This window comes from Mytilus trossulus, chromosome 1, assembly GCF_036588685.1.
Source record: "Mytilus trossulus isolate FHL-02 chromosome 1, PNRI_Mtr1.1.1.hap1, whole genome shotgun sequence".
In the NCBI taxonomy this organism is placed as follows: domain Eukaryota; kingdom Metazoa; phylum Mollusca; class Bivalvia; order Mytilida; family Mytilidae; genus Mytilus; species Mytilus trossulus.
In genome coordinates, this window is record NC_086373.1 from 99,900,427 (window position 1) to 99,925,748 (window position 25,322).

Below are 25,322 nucleotides of genomic sequence, written 5' to 3' on the forward strand. Positions count from 1 at the left end.
GTCATCAGCAGTGAGCTGAGGGAGGAAAAACTTTAAAAAGTGATCATCAAGAAACTTTGATATAGTATGATCCACTTTTTTCGTAATTAAAATTTGAAGGAAAAAAATATTTTGTTTGAAGTATTTACGGTAGTTTAAACAGGTCTCATTAAAAAGTATCATGCATGGTGAATTGTTTAAACAGGGTCCCTGATAGCTTCAACTGGATGAAAGAGTTGTGTAATTTTAGAACTTATCCGGAATGGAATAAATAGTGATTAGGTGTATTATGTCCATTACATTAATGCATGTCGTTGTAGGTGTCTGTTAAATATTAAACAATAGCATTCAAATCAACAACAAAAATATGACTATTATTGATATTTTGAACATTTTTTCTAGTAAATTGTTAAAATAAATGTAAATTTCCATCTTATTTTTTAATAGGTTGAAGCTATTGTGAATCAGAGAGATATGTACAAAGTTCTAGCACAAGAGACTGCGGTGAGTTAATACTAATGCGTATATGTGGGGTATTTCTGTACATTATTATAGTTTACAAGATTCTAATATGATTTTGTTTCTTTTTTCATATTCATTGCTAGTTTTCCATCATTTTTTTTAAGTTAAAAAAAAAAAGTCTTTTTTTGGAGTCCATGAACATTGGGTTGATTCTTTTTGGGTCAACGTATAAGATAGTTTTATTTAAAGAAGATCCATGTTAATCTTTGATGGAAACATTTACTACTAATTTAAATATTTGTTGAAATAAAAATCATACACAATGTGTGCAAATTTGAAATTGGAATGTTGTTATAGAAACAGTGCCATCTTTCTATGACTACACCTATGAAATATTATTATAGGGAACATTGCCACATTCCTTCATGAACACACCAAAGCCCAGTAGAAGTGTCAGTGCTAGTCTTCAGAGTCCTGTAACATCAATGAGGAGTCCAGGTCTAGATAAAACTATGGAAGAAACCAAGGTTGCATTGAAACAGATGACTGAAGATTTCAGTACTTATAAAAAAGAAAGAAGTGAAAATGAAAGGTGGATTACATTAACTACAGTAAATTCATAAATTGTTGCAAAAAATGTGACAGGATTATAATTGCAATGATTTAAACTCAGCAATCAAATGTTGTCCATGCATTAACTCATGAACCATTCAACCAAAGCTTTTCAAATTTTAATATGTTGTTACTGACCACTAAATGAAGGTCAAGTTCATTAATGGTGATTTTGACTTTTACCGTTCAGTAGTTATGGTTCTTGAAAGATTGAAAAAATGGCGTTTCCAGTCGTGTCCGTGCATTTACGCATGAACTGTTCTACCAAAGCTTCCCAAATTTGAATATGTTGTTACTGGTGACAAAATGGAGGTCAAGTTCAATAATGACGATTTTGACTTTTACCGTTCAGGAGTAATGGTTCTTGAAAGATTGAAAAATGGTGTTTCCAGTCGTGTCCGTGCATTTTCTCATGAACCATTCAACCAAAGCTTTTCAAATTCTAATAGGTTGTTACTGATGACAAAATAGAGGTCAAGTTCAATAATGATGATTTTGACTTTTACCATTCAGAAGTTATGGTTCTTGGAAGATCGTAAAATGGTGTTTCCATTCACGTTGTTGCATTTACTCACGAACCATTCAATCTAAGCATTTTAAATTTTAATATGTTAATACTGATGACAAAATAGAGGTCAAATTTGATATTGACGATTTTCACTTTCACCAATCATCAGTAATGGTTCTTGTGATATTGCCAGGACACAAATAAATGTTAATAAATCCGGTTTGCTGTCGTTGTGACAGCCTCTTGTTTTTATTAAGTTCACTAGTCTTTAGTGATCCATGTAAAACATATGTCGTTGTGACAGCCTCTTGTTTAAAAATTAAAATAGCATTTTAGTCTAGAATGACATAATCGAAATAATAAATGTATGCAATAATTTGGAATTTACAGCATGTTAGAGTATAAAATAAAATTCTTGAGCATGTATATAACTAAAAAAATAAGGAAAAATCTTGAGCATGTAAATACCCCAAAAAATTATCAGAGCAATTAGTGAAATTGACAGATTGCAATTCACGTTGTTTTTACTTGACACTTATTTAACAAGATATCTTTACTTGTTTACAGAATGTTAAATGAGCAGATAGATAAAACAAGACAGAATCAAGCGGATACCAGAGTACAGAATGCTAAATTAGCATCACAGGTAAAAATACTTAAATAAAAAACTGAAATATCAACAATTATTCATAAGGTTTTTGTGGATAACCATATGTTCTTTCTCTTCCTCTAGGTATATTCTTATGATAAGCATTGAATTTTAAACATTTTTTTTAAAGATTTTTAAAGTCAAGTCTGTTACAGGTATGGAAAAATGGTAATTAGCTTTAATTTGTTACATTTTGCAGTGCAATCGCATTTAATCAGTAATTGTGCTATTTCTGAAAACGAGTAATTGTTATGTAAGTGATTACAATGCACAAAAATGAAACTAGTACAATCATGATTAATTTCAGACTGTTATAATAATGTTTTAACTGAATATCATTTATTTTTTACAGTTAGATTTCCAGGCTGAGAGATACAAAGTTTTACTTAGTAATAATGAAGGTTATAAAAAAGAAATTGCCTCCCTTAGAGAAAAAGTACAGAAATATTCTACATCTGTAGCCAAGCATGAACAGACAGTCAATACACTTAGACAGGTGAGTATCATGTAACATTTATGCAGTAAAGCTTGATGTGTTTCTGTATCTTATATGAATATCAATACAGCTGAATAAAATTATTTTTGACATGAGAGTGTATGGACGTCTTAAAAGGGGAATTTCAAAATATTTCTTATAATATGCATTTCTAAAGTTATTGTGCAGCTGTTACATTACTTCAGTGTGTAATTAGAGTTTGCTTTTTTGTTCCGGCAAACCATGAATTACTTATTAGCCGTCATAAATATATAAAAAACAATAGCTAGAAAACATCAGAAAAGACATTTACAGTTAATATTCTTATTAGTATTTCAGGGTCAGCATTGTAAAAACTCTGACTTTTCTTTCATCTTGCAGTAAGCATTGAGGTTGGAGATCGATATGAAGAATTAGCTACAAACTATTTGTTCCTTTAAAACATGTATGAATAATAAAAAATGTTAGGTTTTTAAAATGACATAGCAACCAAACTTCCCTTATCAGAAATTTAAAAGTCACTCCAAGGTCAACAAGTGACAATTGTTAAGCCCTCAATAGCGTGAGTTATTTAAATGTATGGTAGAGCAGTTTAGCATAGCAGGATGCATATGTTTTTTACAGTTTACACCGAACAGAAATGTTACTTATCTCTAAGAGTGTACACTTTATAATTTAGGATGCAATGTCATCACAAGAAAATCTTGCTAGAGCTCAGGCTCAGGCGCAGAACTTCAAAATGGAGAAAGAACTTCTAAAGAGTTCAGAAGGAAGATTACTTCAGGAAATAGAGAGTCATAGAAGAGAGAGGCAATCACAGAGCATGTTAATGGCAAACTTAGAGGCTATAAAGGTAAGAATCAAATGATATGTTAAGGGCAAACTTAGAGGCTATTAAGGTAAGAATCAAATGATATGTTAAGGGCAAACTTAGAGGCTATAAAGGTAAGAATCAAACGATATGTTAAGGGCAAACTTAGAGGCTATTAAAGTAAGAATCAAATGATATGTTAAGGACAAACTTAGAGGCTATTAAGGTAAGAATCAAATGATATGTTAAGGGCAAACTTAGAGGCTATTAAGGTAGGAATCAAATGATATGTTAAGGGCAAACTTAGAGGCTATCAAGGTAAGAATTAAAAGAGTTTGTCATCCAATTACATATTCAATCACAGCATTATTATTCTGCAAATATGTTTTTTGCATTATACTTCCTGCAAATATTTTTTTTAAGGTGTTATCTGGTATATCGGGAGCAGGTTGTAATCTTGTATGGACCAATTTCAGACTTGACAGGCAAAGATGTTTTCAGTTTAAATGTATAAATTGAAAAATGCAACTTGAATAAAGTTGGCGCATTAGCAATCTGGAAGGCTAAACCTTCCTGTGTAAACTCAATTTCAGGCATGTGTGATGTAGGATGATCTCGTCCATTGAAATAAACATTGTGTCCTCATTGTATTCATAGCTCTTTTTTCAGTACAATTCCTTCTGTCCCTTTTTTACTTTATTGTTATTAAAAAAAATCAATAGCACTTCAGGATGCAATACTATTAAAATTGAGAATGGAAATGGGGAATGTGTCAAAGAGACAACAACCCGACCATAGAAAAAACAACAGCAGAAGGTCACCAACAGGTCTTCAATGTAGCGAGAAATTCCCACACCCGGAGGTGTCCTACAGCTGGCCCCTAAACTATATGTATTTTTTTCATTCTTTATAGAATAATTTAGAAAGGTCAGAGTTTGATACAAAGACGAGATACAGTAATAAGATAGAATCACTAGAGATGGAAGTCAATACATTGAAGAGAAAGTTAAAAGCTGAAGAAGATGAACATAGAGCACTTAATACTCTGTGGGAGGTATGTAACTTTTTGTGCTAGTCAAACACATATGTATGGTCATTTATGTTGTTGTTCTTTGTCCTTTTAGATCCATGCATGTCTAAACATAACACAAAGTCTGCTTTTACAGATTTTTATAAAATTTTACTTTATGATTAGCTCAACGAAGAATAAATTGAGGATGAGAGCTCCACTGTTACTGCTTAATATTTATTCTTTTATCTTTTATGTTTTAAATGATCTTTTATTAACCCTTTCGCCGATGAGTCCCGGTTTACCGGGATTCACGCTTCAGACAGCTGACGATGAGTCCCGTTTTACTGGGATCGGAATACCTCTTTTATGTTTCCCGCTTAAAACAGTGCAAACATGAGTTATCTTTCTTTGATGAATACACGGATGAAAGTGTAAACATGGCGCTTCCATTTGTTAAAAACTGTGCCAAAATCAGAGGAAATTTACGGAATTTACGAGAATTTGAAATGAGGGAACTTTTTTTTGAAAGAATATGGAAGAATTGAAGCCAAACAAGTATACTTTTTTGACATAAAATGTCGTTTTATGTACAAAACACTTGGAATGGACATCGTTCAGTGTGAGGAATTTGTACAGCCTCATATTTTTTCAAAATTTTGCCGTTCTGGCTTAAAAAATTACGATGTGGGGTCAAAGAGCAGAATTTTGAGAATTTCACCAAAATAATGCTGAAAATTAGAAAATTAAAATATTTTATGAACAAAAAATTATCAAAACATGATGTTAGTGAATGAAATAAATACACAAATAACTACAAACAAGTTTTTATTGGCATTTATTTTTACGATCTCCCACTTGAGTAATAGAAGCCAGGGAAGCCATCGTCTCAGAGTAGCTTTGGTCGGGGCAGCAATCGGTGAAAGGGTTAAAGACCAAAAAAAAGAATTTTACAGAACGATGATTCTGTTCAATTGCTTAGTTGAATAAAAGATTTTTCACTTTTCTTTGCTCCTGATTTACAGTTTCAGCTAGGGTATTTGTTTTAAATAAACATTATACAGCCACCAAATTTGACAAAATTAAAGTAAAACGCTACAATATATTCTTAACAAAAAATCGTAATGTTAGACTGGTGTGTCAAACTTAATTCTAGTAAATTGATTAAAAGAAGTTAATTATTTTGCTTTCTAGAAACAGACAAAGAGTTTGAGGTCACAGTTAGAACAGACATTAAAGGAACAGGAAAGTTACAAAAGTAAATGTACAGCTTTGGAGAAAGAAAAGCAACAACTTAAACAGCAGGTTTGTGGTAGATTTTTCATGTTCATGTGTAAGATTTATATTTGTTAGTAAAACAAATACATACTCTGATAGAAAACTTTTCCCAAATTGAAATACCTATGTGTAGTAAACACATATATACAGATGTTTAAACATGTTAAAGGAAGATAAGTAAAGGCTTACTAAAACAAAAGCAAACAAAAATCTGAAAAATTTATAAAAATCTTAAAGCTGATTCAACAGAGAATCACATTATCCCAAATATGATTGAGTTAAAAAAAATTATACCAATTTTAAAATTAATATTTGGTGACAAATATTGTATGGTGGACATTTGCTGTTGGTAAAATTGATAATAGGATTGAAGTATTCAACTACTGAAGGTATTGATTCAATAGTTTGATGTGTAGCAAATTGAATATCCTCATTCCAAATAATTATAGCAGACATTGCTAAACTGATGGATGATAATTAATATGTGGAGTCACAAATAATTGATTGTTGATGAAATCTACCCATGAATTTGTTTCCTGTACCTTTTATGTTACATATTTACAGACTGTAGATTTGGAATACAAATTGAAAACAGCTGAGCAGACCCTAGCCAATCGTGGCACTGTAGCAGGTAAGAAATAACTCATGAAAAATAGTTACTTTCTAGTATTGGAATAGCCTTCTTTATTGCGACCTATATTTTAAGTTATGTCCATTGATACAGTTGGAATACAGTCTCTTGTGTATTTTTACATGATAAATTAAATTTGTTTTCATTCAAAGCATTTTTAAAAAGTTTTTATTATCTTTAATTTCAGTGTTTTTTAAGACTTGAAGAGTGTGTACTGATCAAAACTTTTTTTAATCTAAGCTGGACATTAAGCATGAAAGTTGAAAATAGTCCGATAATCACTTAACATTATTAAAGTATGTCACTGAAGAATGCAATTGTTTTTTCTTGTGATTACATGAAAGGCCTTGAATTAAATGCTATCATCCTGCAGTTTTATACTGCTGTGCCAAATCTCCGTTGTGTATGCTTTTCCTTATTTTACATCTTATTGAAGACATCTATTTGTTATAGGAATGCCTGCAATACCATCTTTGGAGTCAAGTACTGCAGACCAGGAAACTATTAAAGACCTTAGATTGACCATTGAACAATCTAACCAGGAAATCAAAAGTATGTTTTAACCTTTATATTATCCCTGAATAACAAGCATATCAAACTTCTATCAGTTTAAAAAAACACTGCTCATTTACAAATGTTAAAACATATTCACAGCATTTATAGTTTTATAATTTGATTCAAAATTTGTGCTTATAATCCGATTTTGGCTCAACCAAAAGAGAAAAAATGAATAAGGTACAACAACAAAAAGTAACACACAGTAAACATGAAAAAATAAATTGTATCGCTAACACTGTGTGTGAACGGAACTGTACGCTTTTCTTCAAATTTGGTCATTCGGAAGACTGTCAAGCGGTGCTTGACATTTGCAAAATAACAAGTTGCTTGATGGAAACTTTGACGAACTCATATGTTCCTATATAACGTTTCTGCTTCAAGTTTTGATAGCTCAAACATTCTTTATGTAAATATGAACCAATGAAATAATAAGAAACATATATGCATCCAAACGTTTTCCTTAAAATGGTGGAGCTCCGTGTAAAACGATCAAAATTGTCACACAACAGCGATCAAAAATGTCAAATAAACATCGAAAAATCAATGTTTGCTACCTGAATTTTCACATGTAACTTTATTGATATATAGTCTTACCTGTCTGACAGTTTCAAAGCCATTGTCCCAGTAGAAATCTAAATATATTCATTTTCTTCATGTCGGATATTTTTATTGACTGTACAGTCTCCCGAATGACCAAATTAAAAGGAAACCGTACAGTTCCGTTCCCACACTGTGGCTATGGCTATATTTTTGAAATTATATGAATAATATTTTCAGACTTACAAGATCAGTTACAACATATCAGAGAACAAAAACAACAGTATATGTCTATATCTGAAGGCCTACAGAAAACTGTGGCAGAACATACTGATGTAAGTTTGTAATACGTTTATATCAGAAGGACTACAGAAAGCTGTGGCAATACATACAATGAAAGTTTGTAGATGCCATCCTCTAATGAACACATTGGTCTGATCATTTCTCTTGACATACACTTGTACATGCTTTAGATTGGGTGTATGCAATGTTTCTCAACAGCCTTGGTTAAAGTTGAGTTTTGAACTTTTAAGCCTTGATTTTAATGCTTATGCATGCACTTTAAGCGATCTGTTTTATATATATCTAGGATTTATAGTGAATAGGACTCATACAAACAAATTCTCCAAATTGATAAACTAGTTTGATGCCCAAATGACAAGAGTTTTGTTTGAAAACTTCCCCGATTTTAATCTATATGTTATTAATTATTTGCAGGTTGCCAAAGAGTTTGAACAAAGTCGTCAACAAATTATGGAAGGTATGTTTTTAAAATTGTTATACGAAGATGACTGATGTACCCATATTTTAACTATTTTATTTATTGTGTCTGTTTAGTTAACGCATAAATGTAAATATAACGGAATTTGATGAGACTGTCATCAAAGTAAGAGGGTTAGCGCTATAAACCCAGGTTTAATCCAAGTCAGGAATATGACAGTTCTTGTCCTTTTTTTGATGCGTTTTGATATTAGATTTTGCCATGTGATTATGGACTTTCCGAATTGATTTTCCTCTAAGTTCAGTATTTTTGTGATTTTACTTTTTGTAATGAAATGCAGTACACACATTAATTACAAAATAAACAAAGACTATTTTATTACGAAGTGTTTATGAATATGAAAAAAAATATGTATGTCAATGTATATTGATAGCAACATTTATTCTTTTTAAAAAACTGTCGACAAATGAAGATATTTTCAGTATTTGTTTTATAACTTTACCTGGTTGTCAAGGGTATTCCTATCTGTACTTTATACTAACAGAGATGCAGAGGGCTAAGCAATTAGCTGAAAGATTGCAGAAGGAGAAACAGCAATTAATGAATGAAAATATCAGATTATCGGAGGACAGCCATACTCAGGTAGGCAACAATTTATTTTTTCATCATAAAATATCTCAAAGTTGAGTTTGTAAAAATTTTATTTGGAAAGGTTTTTTTAATTATTTATTTTGGAGGGCCCTTTTTTTTTTATAAAGAAAGGAGTAAGTTCGGTAAGAGCCATATTTGGCCCCAATTATAAAATCAAAGTTACAAGACAATAAATGTTTTAAGTTGCCTTAAAGACATTCTAGAAAGTTAAACAGAACTGTTTTTGTCAAAGTTTAATTCTAACACGTTGATTTTTACATCCAAAAAAGGTCAATATAAGGGATTTTGGTGAAATTTGACAAAATCAGCTAGATTTCAACCAAATAAAGGACCAGGAAACATAGAGCGCAGGCGTCGACAAGCTTAAGATTCAAATAAGACATGTGAAATGTCTTCACAAACATTATTTTAAAAGATCTTTGTTGTCCACATGTTTCCTGTCCAATAATCTATGGAAATTTACCCATTTTCATTGATTTTTTTGAGAAAAATCAATATGTTTTTTTCGTGAAAAATCAATATGAGTACAACTTGTGACGTCATAATGAAACGCAGAAACGTAAAATTTTCAACAAAATGGTTTATATCCTAGACAGTCAATGTATTAGCTATAATTTATCGTGATATTGGTCGATAAATCTGAATTTGAAATTTACGCTAAAATAAGGGGCCATTTTAGTACCTTATCGAACATACTCCTTTAATTTCGTAACTACTAGTGTGGATGAAAAAAAGTCTGTGTATAAAAGGATTACCTTAAAGAACAACAGATAAATATGATGATACAGTTCATAATTTGTGTAATGTGTACCACAAAATAAAGATGTACAGTGATTTATGTGAACTTTAATGTCACCTAGCTCAGCCTCTTTTCGACATTTTGTGGGTGATAATACAATTAGAAAAAGCCATATAATAAATTGTTGAAATCTTTGTCTAGAATGCTGACATAAGAAAGAAATTAGATGAGACACAGATTGAGTTACAGGAAGCCGTAGAAAGGAGAGAAGTGGCCATTTGTAATGAGATGGTTGCTGTGGAAGAAAGTTCTGTACAGAGTAAATTAGCTGCTGAGGTGATTAATTATCCCTAAATATTGATAACATATGCACAATCTCTTATCACTTTATAATATCACAAAAGAATGAAAAGAACAGATCTTTGAAAACTACTTAAAATTTTAACTGGTTAATCTATCTTATATCTAGCTATAAGTAAGACCATTAGGATACAAAAAATCAATGAATCAATGCAAACATAAAAAATCTACAAGGTATATAAAAAGATACTGATAGAGAATTTTTTGCCATACACTGCCTTAGCATAAAAAGGATAAAAAGTGGTAAGTTATTTGAGAATGCAATATATATAGTTTATTTTATATGTTCTTCATGATGGTCCTTGTATCATCTAGAAGTAGCATATCAGACCAAGTGCAGGGCCTTGGTGACCAACTGGTCTAAGTAGTTACTTCTATAATCACTAGCCAGCCAACACTGAGGTTGTGAGTTAGAACCCCACTCGTGCAGGTGCACTTGACTCCAATCTTAATTGACTAGGATTGTCAGTTTTCCTATCAAAGGTCGGTGGTTTTCTCTGTGCACTCTGGCTTCCTACATCTACACCACAAAATAACCTAATTGCGGTGCTAAAAAGTGGCGTTAAAACACCCAAAAGAAAAAAAGAAAATGCTATGCCTGAGGTCTTATATAAGCTGCGGAATGATACTGTAATAGTCAACAAATCGTATATTTTATTGCAGTCTCATAGTCTCATATGGCAGCTGAACAATGTGTATTATAGCTGACTATGTGGTATGGGCTTTGCTCATTGGTGTAGGCTGTAATATGACCTATAGTTGTTAATTTCTGTGTCATTTGGGTGAGTGTGAAGAGTTGTCTCATTGGCAATCACACCACATCTTCGTTTTTATATATGTGGTTTATATTAGTGCTTGGTTTGAATTTTCATGATTGAATCGTAAGCAAAAACAAGGACTTGATATTTTGAATATATATGACATTTGTAATACTATGAAGTGTTTTCATAAAAAATTGTTATATTACAGACTCAGGATAAGTACCAGAGAGAGTTGATATTACATGCTGCTGATGTAGAAACGCTGACCGTAGTCAAAAGACAGGTAAGAATCATTAGTTTATCAATGCTGAAAGATCATAAATAAATGCATATAAACAGAAATTATTGTCATTATTACAACTTGATTTGGATGTTTCAATAGGAGTGAAGTCAGTTTATCTGTTCATATAATAATGTTTCAGAATGTACTTGAAAAATAATCAAATTTGAGTTCAGTTTTTGCCTGTTAGAAAGAGAATTATTTCTGATTATGCCTGAAATATTTGTCATCATTAAATGTCAACTGTATTTTCATGATTCACTAAAACTGTATTTTAGCTTGAAGAGTTTAACACCAGACTGGCTACAGAAAGAGATATCAGAATTCAAGCAGAAAGAAAATTGGAAGAACATTTGGTAATTATAATCTAGAGCAGTAATGATATATTTACTAAGTAAAAATCTTACCATGAAGTGTCTTCATCTTATGATTTTTTTTACCATTCTTGATAAATTGGAAATGCTTTTGAAAAAGGGGAAACATTCACAAAAGAAATTTTATTTTTCTCCAGTTTTAATCTGAATTGAAGTTATATTTTCCTGCATTTCTGACATCATTGTGCTATAAAAGATTTTTTTTATATCAGAAATGTACAAATGCATAAAAATAATTGAAATAGCTTTCTTAATGATGTTTTCTAAACATTGTTTTTCTAGCGTATCTTAATATTAACCTTTTTCAGAGTTCATCATCAGAGAGGGAAGGATTGATGAAAGTAGAAATAGAAAGAATAGAACAAAGAAACAGAGAATTAACTAACCAGAATAAACTGTTACATGAACAGATGGAAAAGGTAAAAACTAGAGCTGAATTACAGGGTGTACCCTTAATTGTCACTGTATCACATCAAACAAGAGGTTTATTCAGTGTATTTTATATGCTATTTAGTATTAGTACCATTTTATATTTTATTCCAAAATGACTAAAAACTAGACCAGGCAACTCAAGGGAACTATAATAGCAAATATGACAAATCCATGTTTATATTATACTTCAGTATGAATATGTACAGATTGTAAATTGTTTGGTCTTAAAAGACTAAACTACCTTTATTTGGTAGTTGTAGGTAAATATTTAACTGGTATCTAAAATATTTCTAATGGCCCCAGCATCTACAGCATTGAATTATTAACATACCTTTGAAATAAGTACTATTCCTGCAAAATAAATAAATAATACTTATACAAAACGGCATAAACGTGCTGAGAATAAAAGTGAGAGCAAAAGACATTATGGAGTAACAAAATAATCAAAATAAAATACACACAAACTAACCATTTCTAACACATTACCCTAATTAATAAGGATGTATTTATTTTAGATGAGTAAAGAGATGTTGTCAGTTCAAGCAGCAGTTACCAGGAGAGAAAGTTTAAACACATCCTTTGGTGAAGAAACATCCAAGTCTTCTGAACAACTCTTAGAAGTTATAAAGTAGGATATTTCAAAAAATAGAAAAACTAACCATCTAAGAGAAATTAACAAGATGTTTATAAATTTTTACCCTCAATTTAGGTTTTGAATGTTTGTTGTTTTATAAAACTTGACAGATGTTGATGAGAAACAGTTTTGCTTTCAAATTGAATTTAGAATCCATATCAAATGCATATGTTTTTAAGCATAAAAAAAATTAAAAACTGAGCTTTCCAAATTTTCATATGACTTATAGGAATTTATCATTTCAACATTGTATAGAAAGTACAAGTCCATTATAGATATGTGATAAAGGTGAGCTATTTGTAGGTTTCTGAGAAAGGAGAAGGACATAGCTGAATCAAGGTTAGATGTAGTACAAGCAGAAACAGCTAGAATTAAACAGAGAAATGAACTCCTACATAGAGAGATAGAGGACATTAATAAAGTATTAGCAGAAGAGAGAGAACAATCACAGGTATAAATCGAAAGCTACATCACAGAAACACCTTAAACTATTGAATCATGGGTAAAACCAGGGCTTCCAAAAAATTTCTGAGCCAGCCGGACATTTTATATCTGATCCGAATTTTAATCCCCAAGACTAAGTCACAAAAGGCAATTATGGTAATCAGATGGCCATCCCAATGAATGACATAAATTTAGATTAAAAACGATATTGAAATTTACTTTGATATGAATTTGATGTTCTGACATAAACTGTTAAAATTGGCATTGCATCTTTCAAAGTGTGCACATCAGTGTGTTCATATCTGCATTAGACTCTTTATTTGTGAAAATTGACGTTGTCTAGAACTTTATTTTCGTTTTTAAAGTCACATTTTTCATAACCGGATGTTGACTTGACAATGGTAAAACATGGACCATAAACGGATACGTAAAATCCGTGTACGTTTACATAGCATGACTGAGCGAAGAAGCTCTTTCCACGTTATTTCTTCAACAAAATACTTGAAATGAACGTACAGGTTTCAATGATAGTTTTAGAATTTTGAAGAAATGTAGGATGCATAATTGAATTTCCCACCTGTGCACATGCGCACACGTGTTCTTGTTCATACAACGTAGTTCTGACGATTTTTTCATGTAAAACCTTTTTAAATGTTTCATCAAATCAAGTTTATAAATGTATTTATTATAAATTTGATCTTTTGGACTAAATCAATTAGATAAAAACCATTGCAAACCTCTGAAATGTACAAAAGTAATTGTGAATGGACCGATTAATTTATACGATGTCCGGTACTGAAATCAGTTTACCTGTCACCTGAACAGGTATAGTTTTCAGCTGTCCAACAACTAATTAGCCTTGATTAAAATTAGAAAGTATTGAAGTAAGGGTTGTTTTGATAGTATTTAATCAACATGTCACTTTTATGACCGGAAATGTATGGCTGTTAAAGGCAAAATGTTGGGTCAAAAAGATCGTGAATTATATTAAAATGACCGAAAAAGCCTTGAAAACTAAAAAGTATATGACCGTTTCATGCTTTTCCCAGCCGGTCTTTTACCCGACATTATACAAATGACCGGAATATATGACCGTTTGGAAGCCCTGGGTAAAACTGTATGAAAGAAACCAATTAAAACTAAGCGTTAATTCATAGATACACCTATAACTATCGAATCATGGATAAAAACTCAACAAAGATACCAGTTAAAGCACAGATACATTCTAAGTTATGGAAGTTAAAATAAATAGTGAGATATACTGGTAAAAACTGAATGTAGCATGAATCTTTAAGAAAGAACATGGTCTGAAAAGTAGCATGTTCAAAAAAGTATTGATTGGGGTATTTATGTATACATGTAGTTACCTCTTCAATTGAAATAATCTTTTAACTATGTTTACAGGCTAGTTTACAGACAGCAGCAAAGCATGCTGAGCTGATGAAGAAGGTGGAGAACTTAAATCTGCTGACAGATAGTAACAAACTACTGAGAGAGGAAAAGGATAAATTACAACAAGAAATGGAAACATTAGAGGCTAAGGTAGGAAAGTTTGTTATTGGCAGTCACTGAAATGTAAGCAAGAAAAATGATAGGTATGGAATATTTTTTGGAATATCATATGAATTGGTATAAGAAAGAATAATAAATAATAGAAACCAATATTAAATGATTGATTGAATGATGAACTTTTAAAATCATGTGCCAAATTGTTTTGAATTTTTCTTATTTGGGGTTTGTAGGGTTAAGATATTTTTATTCTATTCAGAAAAAAATCTTAAATGAAAAAGATATCTAGACCTAAGTTGCTTTCAGTAAGAGATGTGTTATGAATTCTTTTAAAATAAATAAAAATTATCACCAGATGGTGAAAGAATTGTTAATGTACAAAACTAATATTTATTTTTAGGTGAATAAACTTGAAAGAGATATAAACCCAATGATGCAGACAATCAGAGATAAACAAGTTACCATAGATACATTAGCAGCAGAGAAAAATGCTCTGAAAACAGAAGTGGATAGATGGAAGGCTAGAACTAGTCATCTTATAGAACAGTCAAATAAGTCAGATCCAGAGGAGAAAAAGAGATTAATGTAAGTTTAATTAATTATTTAGATGCTATATGTGTTTACTGACTGAGTTAACATAACAAGCTGTAAATGCAGGATTACTATTTCAATTTTGCTGACTGTAATACAAAGATATTTCTTTTTAACTTTTAAAGATTTTAATTTTCAAAATTCATTATCTCTGCTGCAAAAATAAAAGGATAAAGTTAATGCATGAACATACTTTTTTTAGTAGGATATTTGAATGAAAGATGTGTTTTTAGTTCTATTTCATTTCTAAACTTACCAAAATAATTTGAAAATAAATCTTGTTTTTCAGACAGGAACGTGAAAACTTGAAAAAAGAATTATCTGGAATTACAGAAGAGAACCATAGACAAAAGTATGAACTTTTCTGTATATTTCTCAAAAATATATATTGTATAAGAAAATAACATCATGTAAAAGTGGGATTTGCCCAAAAAACATTTTTAGAAGTCCAGGTTTATAGTAAAACCTGAAAACTAGAATTTTTTTTACAGGCAAATATCTATTGCATACATTAAATATAATTTCACATGATATTTTCCCTTTCATGGAAAACATAACATACTTTCTTGTTTTTGAAATGTTGTTGGTTTTGAGCGCCACTGCCATCAAATAAATATTCAAAAGCTGATAATGTGCATCATATTAGTTTCAGTGTATTGCTATACATTTTACGGACAATTTGTTTCAGTTGATCTTCAGTTGGAGAAATATTTTCTCTAATTCCTGTCCAGTTTTATACTTTCCTGGCATGGATAATCAACATTGTTTGCTGAATCTAGATTCTTTTTCTTGCTTCCTTTTTATAAAATTGTTGTAACATCACAAAAAACAGGACCATGCCTGAAGACTTCATTTAGATAGAACAGATACTTTTTTCAGATCATTGTTAAAGAAAGATAAAGTTTGTCTATGTAGCTTTGTAGTAAAAGTCAGATTTCACAACTGTATTTCATGCAATTATTTTCCCCTGCACTCCAGATTTAAATTTTAGATATTTGACTATTTCTAAAGAATAAATATCATATACCACTAAGAACATGCAGTGATTGAAACATATAAATGATAGATAATATTATATTATCAATGTTATGTTAATTTCCTTTGATAATTCTAATGGTTTGAAGTATTTTGACAGTACGTTTTAAAGGAAATATCATCAGAATATGAGGGGATATTCGATTGTCATCTTTGCAGTAAGATCACTGATAATGATAAATTATAGATATGTTGAATTTATTTAATTTTTAAGGACGGCATGAGTAAAAATATCCCAATCTATTTAAAATATGAAAAGCATGAGCTAATGCACTTTTACATTTTTACTTACAGAGCCGAGATTTCCAGAACAAATCAAAGTTCACAGAATATGCAGTAAGTAATGTTTCAAAGAAAATGATGTAGAATTTAGATAAGCCAGTTTTGTTATATATTTGCATTCACATTTACATTTACAAACACACTGAATATAAAGCTGGTGTTTTATTTCATTTAGATATAAGAAGATCTGGCTTGAGTGCCAATAAGACAAATCTCCATTCAAGTGAAAATTTATCAAAGTAAATCATTATAGGTCAAAGTACGGTCTTCAACACAGAGCCTTGGTTCACACCGAAACAGAAAACAATATAGGGCCCTAAAAATGATTAGTGACTAGTGTAAAACCATTCAAACAGGGAATACCAATGCTCTAATCTATATAAAAAAACCAAGAAACACTTATGAACCACATCAACAAACAACAACTTCTACACATCAAATTCCTGACTTTAAAAGTATTGGATCATAAGTTAGTTTTGCTTCCATAAAGATTTTGCTGCTACAGTATTTTTGTTTTGTTTACAGGACTGAGCTTACCAAATCAAATCAGAATGTACTGAACGCACAGTAAGTATCACTTTTATGAGATTTATGTACAATGATTAGGATTCTATTAATTTGATTTATTTTTGATAAAAAAAAGGTAATGGAAATAGATAGAACTTATTTAGTAAAATATTTGGGAACTTGATTTTCTGCTCTTTTGTTGTTGTCAGAGTCTAATAATGACAGATCTATGAAATTTTACAAGTACAATACTCTTTCATATTATTAACAATTCAGTGTTATTTTGGTTCACAACATACATCTCATGCTTACTTGATTTATACACGATGTTTAAAGAGTGCCATCATCTCTTACATTGTATATTACAGACAGGAAATTACCTCACTAAAGACAGAAATAGAGAACCTCAAGTAAGCATTAATGTAAAACATATCTCACTTACTTAGCCTATTTGTATGCAATAAAAACTAAGACCCTGTTCATATAACTGTACTTTATAGTTTGGTAATGATACTGTTAATTGGTGACAAATATATCTAAAAAGTCTATCAGAGAGGTGCATTTTTTTCCATAATAGTTTGAAATTTAAAGCAGTTTTAGCTAGGTAATGTTTTTCTGCTCTTAAGGTGGTATGGGTGTCTTTCGCCATCTTGGATTGTAAAAAACAGAGAATCTAAGGTCCATATTTTCTATCAAGTTAGCAAAATTTGATGCAGGAATGCAGAAATTTAATGTGAATTTTCATTTAAAAGAACCAATTTATAAGAATATAACTTAGAAATAATAATATTTTTACAAGTGTAGATTAATTTTGGTTGTTTTTGAATATTTTCAAATCGGCATTTTAAGGGGAGATAACTCTATAACAGTGCATTTTCTGAAGGACTCTACATGAAATTTTCCTATTTTGTCATTTAGCGGGAAAAAACGTACGGTGACCCTATCTTTTCTTTTGATATTCTCAAAGCATTGTCTGAAAGCAATCTTTTCCTAATTTATTTTACAATTCTATCATTTTGTTTATTTGCAATTCTCAAAATGGGGTTTTTTCCTGTATAATCCATACAAAATTTGTCATTTTGTCACAACCTGTAGTTTGAGAAAATGCACGGTGACCTATAATTTTTATAATATTTTTGATCATGTATCAATAGATACTACATTTTGACAAAGTATGAACAAATTCTATCATTTTTAGCTCACCTGGCCTAAAAGGCCATGTGAGCTTTTCTCATCAGTTGGCGTCCGTCGTCGTCGTCGTCGTCTGTCGTCTGTCGTCGTTAACAATTTTTCAAACATCTTCTCCTCTGAAACTACTGAATGGATTTGGATGAAACTTAGCATGATTGTTCCTTAGAGTATCCTGCACTAAGTGTGTGCTTTGATTTTTGATCCGTCAAAAAACACAGCCGCCGTTACATAACATAGAACATAGGGGTCAAATGCAGTTTTTGGCTTATATCTCAAAAACAAAAGCAATTAGAGCAAATCTGACATGGGGTAAAAATGTTCTTTAGCTGAAGATCTATCAGCCCTGAAATTTTCAGATGAATCAAACAAACCATTGTTGGGTTGCTGCCACTTAATTGGTAATTTTAAGGAAATTTTGCAGTTTTTGGTCATTATCTTGAATATTATTATAGATAAAGGTAAACTGTAAACAGCAAAAATGATCAGCAAAGTAAGATCTACAAATAAGTTAATATGACCAAAATTGTCAATTGACCCCTTAAGGGGTTATTGTCCTTTAATGACAATTTTTCACAATTTGTTCATCATATTTGCTAACTTTAAAAAATCTTCTCCTCTGAAACTGCTGAATGGATTTGGATGAAACTTAGCATGATTGTTCTTTAGATTATCCTGCACAAAGTGTGTGCTTTGATTTTTGATCCGTCAAAAAACATGGCCGCTGTTACTTAAAATAGAACATAGGGGTCAAATGCAGTTTTTGGCTTATATCTCAAAAATGAAAGCATTTAGAGCAAATCTGAGATGGGGTAAAAATGTTCATTAGGTCAAGATCTATCAGCCCTGAAATTTTCAGATGAATCAAACAAACCATTGTTGGGTTGCTGCCACTTAATTGGTAATTTTAAGGAAATTTTGCAGTTTTTGGTCATTATCTTGAATATTATTATAGATAAAGATAAACTGTAAACAGCAAAAATGATCAGCAGAGTAAGATCTACAAATAAGTAAATATGACCAAAATTGTCAACTGACCCCTTAAGGGGTTATTGTCCTTTAATGACAATTTTTCACAATTTGTTCATCATATTTGCTAACTTTAAAAAATCTACTCCTCTGAAACTACTGAATTGATTTAGATGAAACTTAGCATGATTGTTCTTTAGATTATCCTGCACAAAGTGTGTGCTTAGATTTTTGATCCGTCAAAAAACATGGCTGCCATTACTTAAGGGAATACGATACAGTAGCAGGGGCAGATAATAACGTTTTCAAAACTGTTCGTGTTGTTTTCGCGACGTTGGTAGCCAGAACGTTGTAATTTCGCGATGTTTCTAATAAGAACGTTAACATTTCGCGACGTCGCTTTAAAAGAAGTCATATTTCGCGGAATATTCACTGACGTCATTAATTTTGGTTGCGCAAATTTCTAAAAAGTACCTGCTAAAAAAGTGGCCATGCCGTTTCTAAAAGAAGGGAAAATACGCCGAAAAGCGGTGCGATTAAAGGAAATACTTGAGATGTACAAAAATAAATCAAATACAATTTTGCATAACGATATTGAAGAAATGGTGATAGACACAGAAGAGAGTACTGACAGTATAACATGGAAAGACGGAAGAAGAATTGTGGAGCTTTTTAGTCTGGCACTATATAACTTTCAAAACTGCACGGCCCAGAGGAATCTGCTCAACGTAGAGAAAGAAAAATTGCAAGGATTGGGGTCTATCTTACTATTCGTTGCTTAAACTGTAACATGCTGAAAAACATTTTACCAATAACACAATTCGGAACAAAACGACCTGCAATAGCTAATTATGAGTATTGGTAGCTGCTTAACGTCCAGCGGCAAATATTTAATTGCACATGTATGACATCCAAATGTAATTTTAATGAAACTTAAAGAAATGAGAAAACTTATAAACCCGTGATTAATGATAAAAATTTAACAAAATCTATGGCGGGTAGGGTGGCCGAATCGGGTTTGGTGTTGAAATCCAAACACAAAAGTCATTACTACGGCGTGTTGTACAGCTGTGCAATATTTTTCATGACGAGAACAGTTATTTTCATTTATTGATAATGAATTCGAAGTAAAAAATAGTATCTTGAATTGAAAAACATCAGAATCATTATAGTTAAGTTTGTCTTTCTTTTTCCTTTCTTGTTTAGCATTTGGCAGCCTCCAAATTTTTAAGGAGAATTGTCATTGTAAGGCCAAATTTAACAGATTATCAATGAAATAACAAAACCGACTGCATGTGCGAGACCCTCATTGGTGGACAAGGTCGTATAACCCCCTATTCGTAAATAAAATAATAAATAAAGAGGGTGTCTCATCCTGTCCTGGACTTGAAATTGGTACATAAAAAAATTGCCGATTTTAATTGATATTTTAAAAACATATAATATTGTATGTGTATGTAGAAAAACTCAATAAAAGTCCTCTAAAAAGATTTCAAAACAAGAATGTGTCCTCAGTACACGAATGCCCAACTCGCACTATCATTTTCTATGTTCAGTGGACCGTGAAATTGGGATAAAAACTCTAATTTGGCATTGAAATTAGAAAGATCATATCATAGGGAACATTCGGTGTGAGCCAAGGCTCCGTGTTGAAGGCCGTACTTTAACCTATAATGGTTTAATTTTTAAATTGTTATTTGGATGGAGAGTTGTCTCATTGGCACTCACACCACATCGTCCTATATCTATGTGTACTAAGTTTAAAGTTGATTGGACTTCAACTTCATCAAAAACTACCTTGACCAAAAACTTTAACCTGAAGCGGGACACACGGAAGAACGGGCGGACGAACGAACAGACGGACGGACGGATGAACGTACATACGTAAAAATGGATGAACAGACCAGAAAACATAATGCCCCTCTACTATCATAGGTGGGGCATAACAAATTATTGGTGTCGTTTTTGGTTTGAATTTAAGCAAAATATTACGAATAGATGCAGAATTGTCACACGTTAGTTTGTTTAATTGGTTGTAATCTTCTTTTATATGAAACTGGATGTAATAGACCAAAACGAGAAAACGCCCGTTCACATGCTGTTAAAAGGGCTTGTAATTAAATGGTGTCTTTCGGTATTGTTCATCATATTTGTAGTTTGTTCATTGTTTTGTACTTAAATCAGGCCGTAAGTTTCCCGTTTGAGTTGTTTTGCATTTGTCATGTAGGGGCCTTTCATAGCTTACTATGCGGTATGGGTTTCCAACGACTCATTGTTGAAGGCCCTCCGATGTCCTATAGTCGTTTAGCCATTTGGTCTCTGATTGAGATTTGCCTCATTGGTAATCATACCACGTCTTCTTATTTGTATAAGCATGTCCCTATTGCACTTCAATGTATTGAGAGATAAAAATTGAAGTATCGGCAAATGTACACTAATTGCAGACAGACAGATCAGAAAGTGTACACACTTTTAAACTCGTCGTAAAGTTAGACGATCGGACAGACGAACAAAGTGTTTTAAATATAACTCTACTTCCAGACAAACAAGTACGCCAATATTCATACGTATACGCCGTAAACAAGGTTATGTAACTTATCTATTGATAAAGACATCGTTCAATATTATTCTCTTATACCGGCTGCTGTACTTCCTATGAAATATTATATTATAACTTCATTTTCGGTCGATTGAGACAATAATGGCATGAGTTAAGTTGCACAAAACAGCTCTCATTATAAAACAAGAATTACTGCTTATATTTTAAATTTGAAAGAGGATTATCTTTTGAATGTAAAAAAAATCAAAGTACGTCGGGACCTTTAAAGTTGACGATAGGGTATCGGCTTTGTCATTGTTGAAGGTTATACTGTTGTCAATTTATGGTATCGCCTCACTTAATTTATAGTTGTTTTTCATTCTGTCATGTCAATAATGTTGTCTATCCTCTTACAGTACATGAAGCAATTTAGAACTAATGTCGGACGGAGATGCATCTTTATACTTCTATCAGACTTTCTTTTTTGCCGTACATCTGACAAAGCAATCTGCTAGAATCCTTGTTTATAGTCTTTTTTTTTTATTATGAAAAGGTTCCTGTCCAAATTTCATTTCGTAAATGTTTAGCACAAGTATTTTTCCATTTTATGAGTAACCATCTTATAAATTTTTATGATAAGTATCAACGCTTTGAAAAACACCTGCATATACTTGACAGCGAACTCGTGTATGGCGGGAATGATTAAACGACGTTGTTGCGATTAAAACTTAATTTAACGTAATTTAGCGCCATACTGACAGACGTCATAAAAAAATAAGGTAAATGGCTTTTATTGAAAAAAACAAGCACATGGACCCCATTTTTTTTCTTTTGCAATCAATTAAGTACTGTTTCAAGAACACTCCGCCGAAATTTCAGGAAAAAATCAACGATCAAATTTTTTCTGCACTTCCGAAAAGACGCAAAAATATGGTCAATTTCTTTATTTCGGATACAGCATCTAAATCCGGAACATGATGATTTGATATAACCTTAAACTTGTTTCAGTATGTTGATGCCATGGATCAAGGGAATATTTTACAGAAAACCCGGTTAAGTTATGACTTTTCGTTCAAAAGTATTGTTACTTTCTTTAAAAGTCATAATTTATGACATGACATTACAGGGATTTTCTTCCAAATATGCAAATTTCGAACCAAATTATCTCAAAAAGTAAGTCATGAAGGTACTTTTTTCTTTGCATATTTGCAAAGTACACATTGAAATTGACCTTCTATCAAAATTTTAAGAAAAAATCAACGAGGGATCTCTACTGTATCGTATGCCCTTAAAATAGAACATAGGGGTCAAATGCAGTTTTTGGCTTATATCTCAAAAGTGAAAGCATTTAGAGCAAATCTGAGAGGGTTAAAAATGTTCATTAGGTCAATATCTATCAGCCCTGAAATTTTCAGATGAATCAAACAACCCATTGTTGGGTTGCTGCCACTTATTTGGAATTTTAAGGAAATTTTGCAGTTTTTGGTCATTATCTTGAATATTATTATAGATACAGATAAACTGTTAATAGCAAAAATGTTAAGCAAAGTAAGATCTACAAATAAGTCAATTTGACCAAAATTGTCAATTGACCTCTTAAGGAGTTATTGCTCTTTAAAGATTTTTTTCACAATTTGTTCATCATGTTGACTTACTTTAAAAAATCTTCTCCTTTGAAACTGCTGTATCAATTTCAGCCAAACTTAGGCTAAATGAGTTTCAGAGTATCTAGTATAAATTTTATATTTCATTTCCTTGTATGTCAAGAAACATAGCTCCTTTGGCTAAAATAGAACATAGGAGAAAATGATTTTTTTTTGCTTTTGAAGAAAATAGGACGATTCAAAGACTATTTAAATAAATTGAAAAGCCAAAATAATCATTGATGAGAGGTTAAGCCAAAAAAATTCAGGTGAGCGATTCAGGCTCTTGAGAGCCTCTTGTTATTTTAGACTCCTATACCACCTTAAGCCATATCTTACCTGGAACATTGGTTTAACAGCACAAAATAGAACTTAAAATATATAGGTAATCTTACAGACTTCAACAATGAGCAAAATCCATACACACTGTGACAGGGTAGTACCTACATAATAAACAACTATAAGTTTTACAAATATAAAGCTTTACTGGAATTTAAGAATATTGGAATTATTGCTATAAATAGAATTCCCTTTACAGAACAAATGAATTGCTTGACTAACTCTTATATTTTATTAAATTGAATTTTGCGTTGTGATAACTGAGACTATTTTCTTGTTAGAAAAAAATTACAAACAACAGAGCAAGATCTGCAGACTAAAACAAACGAGGACGACACTAAACAGAAAACAATAGTTCAGGTAAGTCAATGTGTTCTACTTATCACAAACCCTATCAGTGTTTTTGAATCTTTATAGTGTTTTTATCAAACATTTTATAAAAAAGTAATCAAGGAAAAATATGTTCTTATTTTAATATAAACATTTTTTGCTGTAACTTTAAAGGTTCGAAGATAGTATTCTATATCAAATGTTTTTCTTAATTATTTTTCAATTATTTTTTTAATCTGCCAATATTTTGCACTTGTTCTTGGTAAAGATGACGGGAGTTAAAATTTAGGTCTGTTTAAGCCAGTTATGGTTTTGGCTGTCATTCTGTTTTTGCATGTCATGACATTGTATAATTTTATGGTATAGTTAAAAAAGATTGGAAGAAAATACAAAGAGCAGACAGAAATTATTAGTAAAGAAATGGAGGATTTAAAACAGAAACTGGCATCCCAGGAGGAACAACAACCAAGTGCAGCAGCCTTAGAACAGGCTACCAGCTCATTCAGAGAACAGCTGACAAACACAGAAAAAGAGAGAGATGAACTTAAAATGAAAGTCGAACAGAATGAAAATGAAAGTAAACAGATCAGAGAACAGGAAATGAAAATTAGGGAGAAAGTACAAGAGGTTTGTTCCTTAATTTGATAAGTATAAAGACAAATAAGTAAACGACCCATTGGTTGCCATCGGCTGTTGTTTGCTCTGTGGTCGGGTGGTTGTCGCTTTGACATATTCACCATTTCCTTTCTCAATTTTATTAGTTCAAGTTAGAATGTAAAGTTTTTTACTTTTCCATCTGTCTGTTTTCATTTAGTTGTCACCTTGCTTGCACCTTCATCTTTGTCCGAATTCTCCTTAGATTATGATGAATGTTTCCACTCATTGATACCAAAGATGATAATGAAAATCATAAATATAGGAATAAACCATAACTGGTTGCTGTGTTTTCAAGTTTTATTTCATTTCAATTCAACAAAAGTTGTATGCACAATATTTTTGAAATACCTGTCAAAGCCCATTTAGTATATCTTGACCTTAAAATGAGGAATGGAGAGTCAACTATTGACCTGGGATGATTGGTGTTACTTTAAATGAAACTGATGTCAATTATTTTGTAAAAGTCCTAAATTAAATGTCAAATATTTTACATAGGAACTTGATAAGTTAAAGACTGACCATGCCAAAGTGAAAGAAGAAAAAGATGATCATGAGAAGAAGGTTAATCAGTCAAAACAAGTTTTACTTACAGCAAGGAAAAAGATTGGTTCTCAAAATGAAGAAATTCAAAATCAAAATGCTGAATTAGAAAAGTTACGACAGAAAATAAAATCTGAAGAAGAAAGCTCAAATGGTAAATGAAAAATAAATCCTGTTAATTCAAAAGTTATTGCTAGCTTTATATTTATGGAGAAAATGCAACAATATCAGTTTTTAATTATAAAATTTTTAATTTTTAATTCATTATAGCTTATTCTTCACAAAGTG

General features: G+C 31.4%; 1 protein-coding gene across 2 annotated transcripts in view; it reads left to right on the top strand.

Moving 5' to 3' along the window:
- Positions 1 to 25,322, top strand: part of LOC134693574 (nucleoprotein TPR-like) — an 80,801-nt gene that overhangs the window by 34,893 nt on the left and 20,586 nt on the right. For both annotated transcript variants that reach the window (XM_063554419.1, XM_063554426.1), the window contains exons 18-44: positions 427 to 483; positions 846 to 1,033; positions 2,129 to 2,207; positions 2,563 to 2,706; positions 3,365 to 3,538; positions 4,410 to 4,550; positions 5,700 to 5,810; positions 6,348 to 6,414; positions 6,868 to 6,966; positions 7,750 to 7,844; positions 8,227 to 8,269; positions 8,775 to 8,872; positions 9,822 to 9,956; positions 10,950 to 11,024; positions 11,300 to 11,377; positions 11,704 to 11,814; positions 12,343 to 12,455; positions 12,765 to 12,912; positions 14,310 to 14,447; positions 14,815 to 14,999; positions 15,295 to 15,357; positions 16,335 to 16,376; positions 16,848 to 16,889; positions 17,198 to 17,239; positions 23,789 to 23,867; positions 24,204 to 24,464; positions 24,990 to 25,188. In XM_063554419.1, coding sequence (XP_063410489.1) covers positions 427 to 483; positions 846 to 1,033; positions 2,129 to 2,207; positions 2,563 to 2,706; positions 3,365 to 3,538; positions 4,410 to 4,550; positions 5,700 to 5,810; positions 6,348 to 6,414; positions 6,868 to 6,966; positions 7,750 to 7,844; positions 8,227 to 8,269; positions 8,775 to 8,872; positions 9,822 to 9,956; positions 10,950 to 11,024; positions 11,300 to 11,377; positions 11,704 to 11,814; positions 12,343 to 12,455; positions 12,765 to 12,912; positions 14,310 to 14,447; positions 14,815 to 14,999; positions 15,295 to 15,357; positions 16,335 to 16,376; positions 16,848 to 16,889; positions 17,198 to 17,239; positions 23,789 to 23,867; positions 24,204 to 24,464; positions 24,990 to 25,188 — 3,007 coding nt within the window. The remainder of the gene's footprint in view (positions 1 to 426; positions 484 to 845; positions 1,034 to 2,128; positions 2,208 to 2,562; positions 2,707 to 3,364; positions 3,539 to 4,409; positions 4,551 to 5,699; positions 5,811 to 6,347; positions 6,415 to 6,867; positions 6,967 to 7,749; positions 7,845 to 8,226; positions 8,270 to 8,774; positions 8,873 to 9,821; positions 9,957 to 10,949; positions 11,025 to 11,299; positions 11,378 to 11,703; positions 11,815 to 12,342; positions 12,456 to 12,764; positions 12,913 to 14,309; positions 14,448 to 14,814; positions 15,000 to 15,294; positions 15,358 to 16,334; positions 16,377 to 16,847; positions 16,890 to 17,197; positions 17,240 to 23,788; positions 23,868 to 24,203; positions 24,465 to 24,989; positions 25,189 to 25,322) is intronic.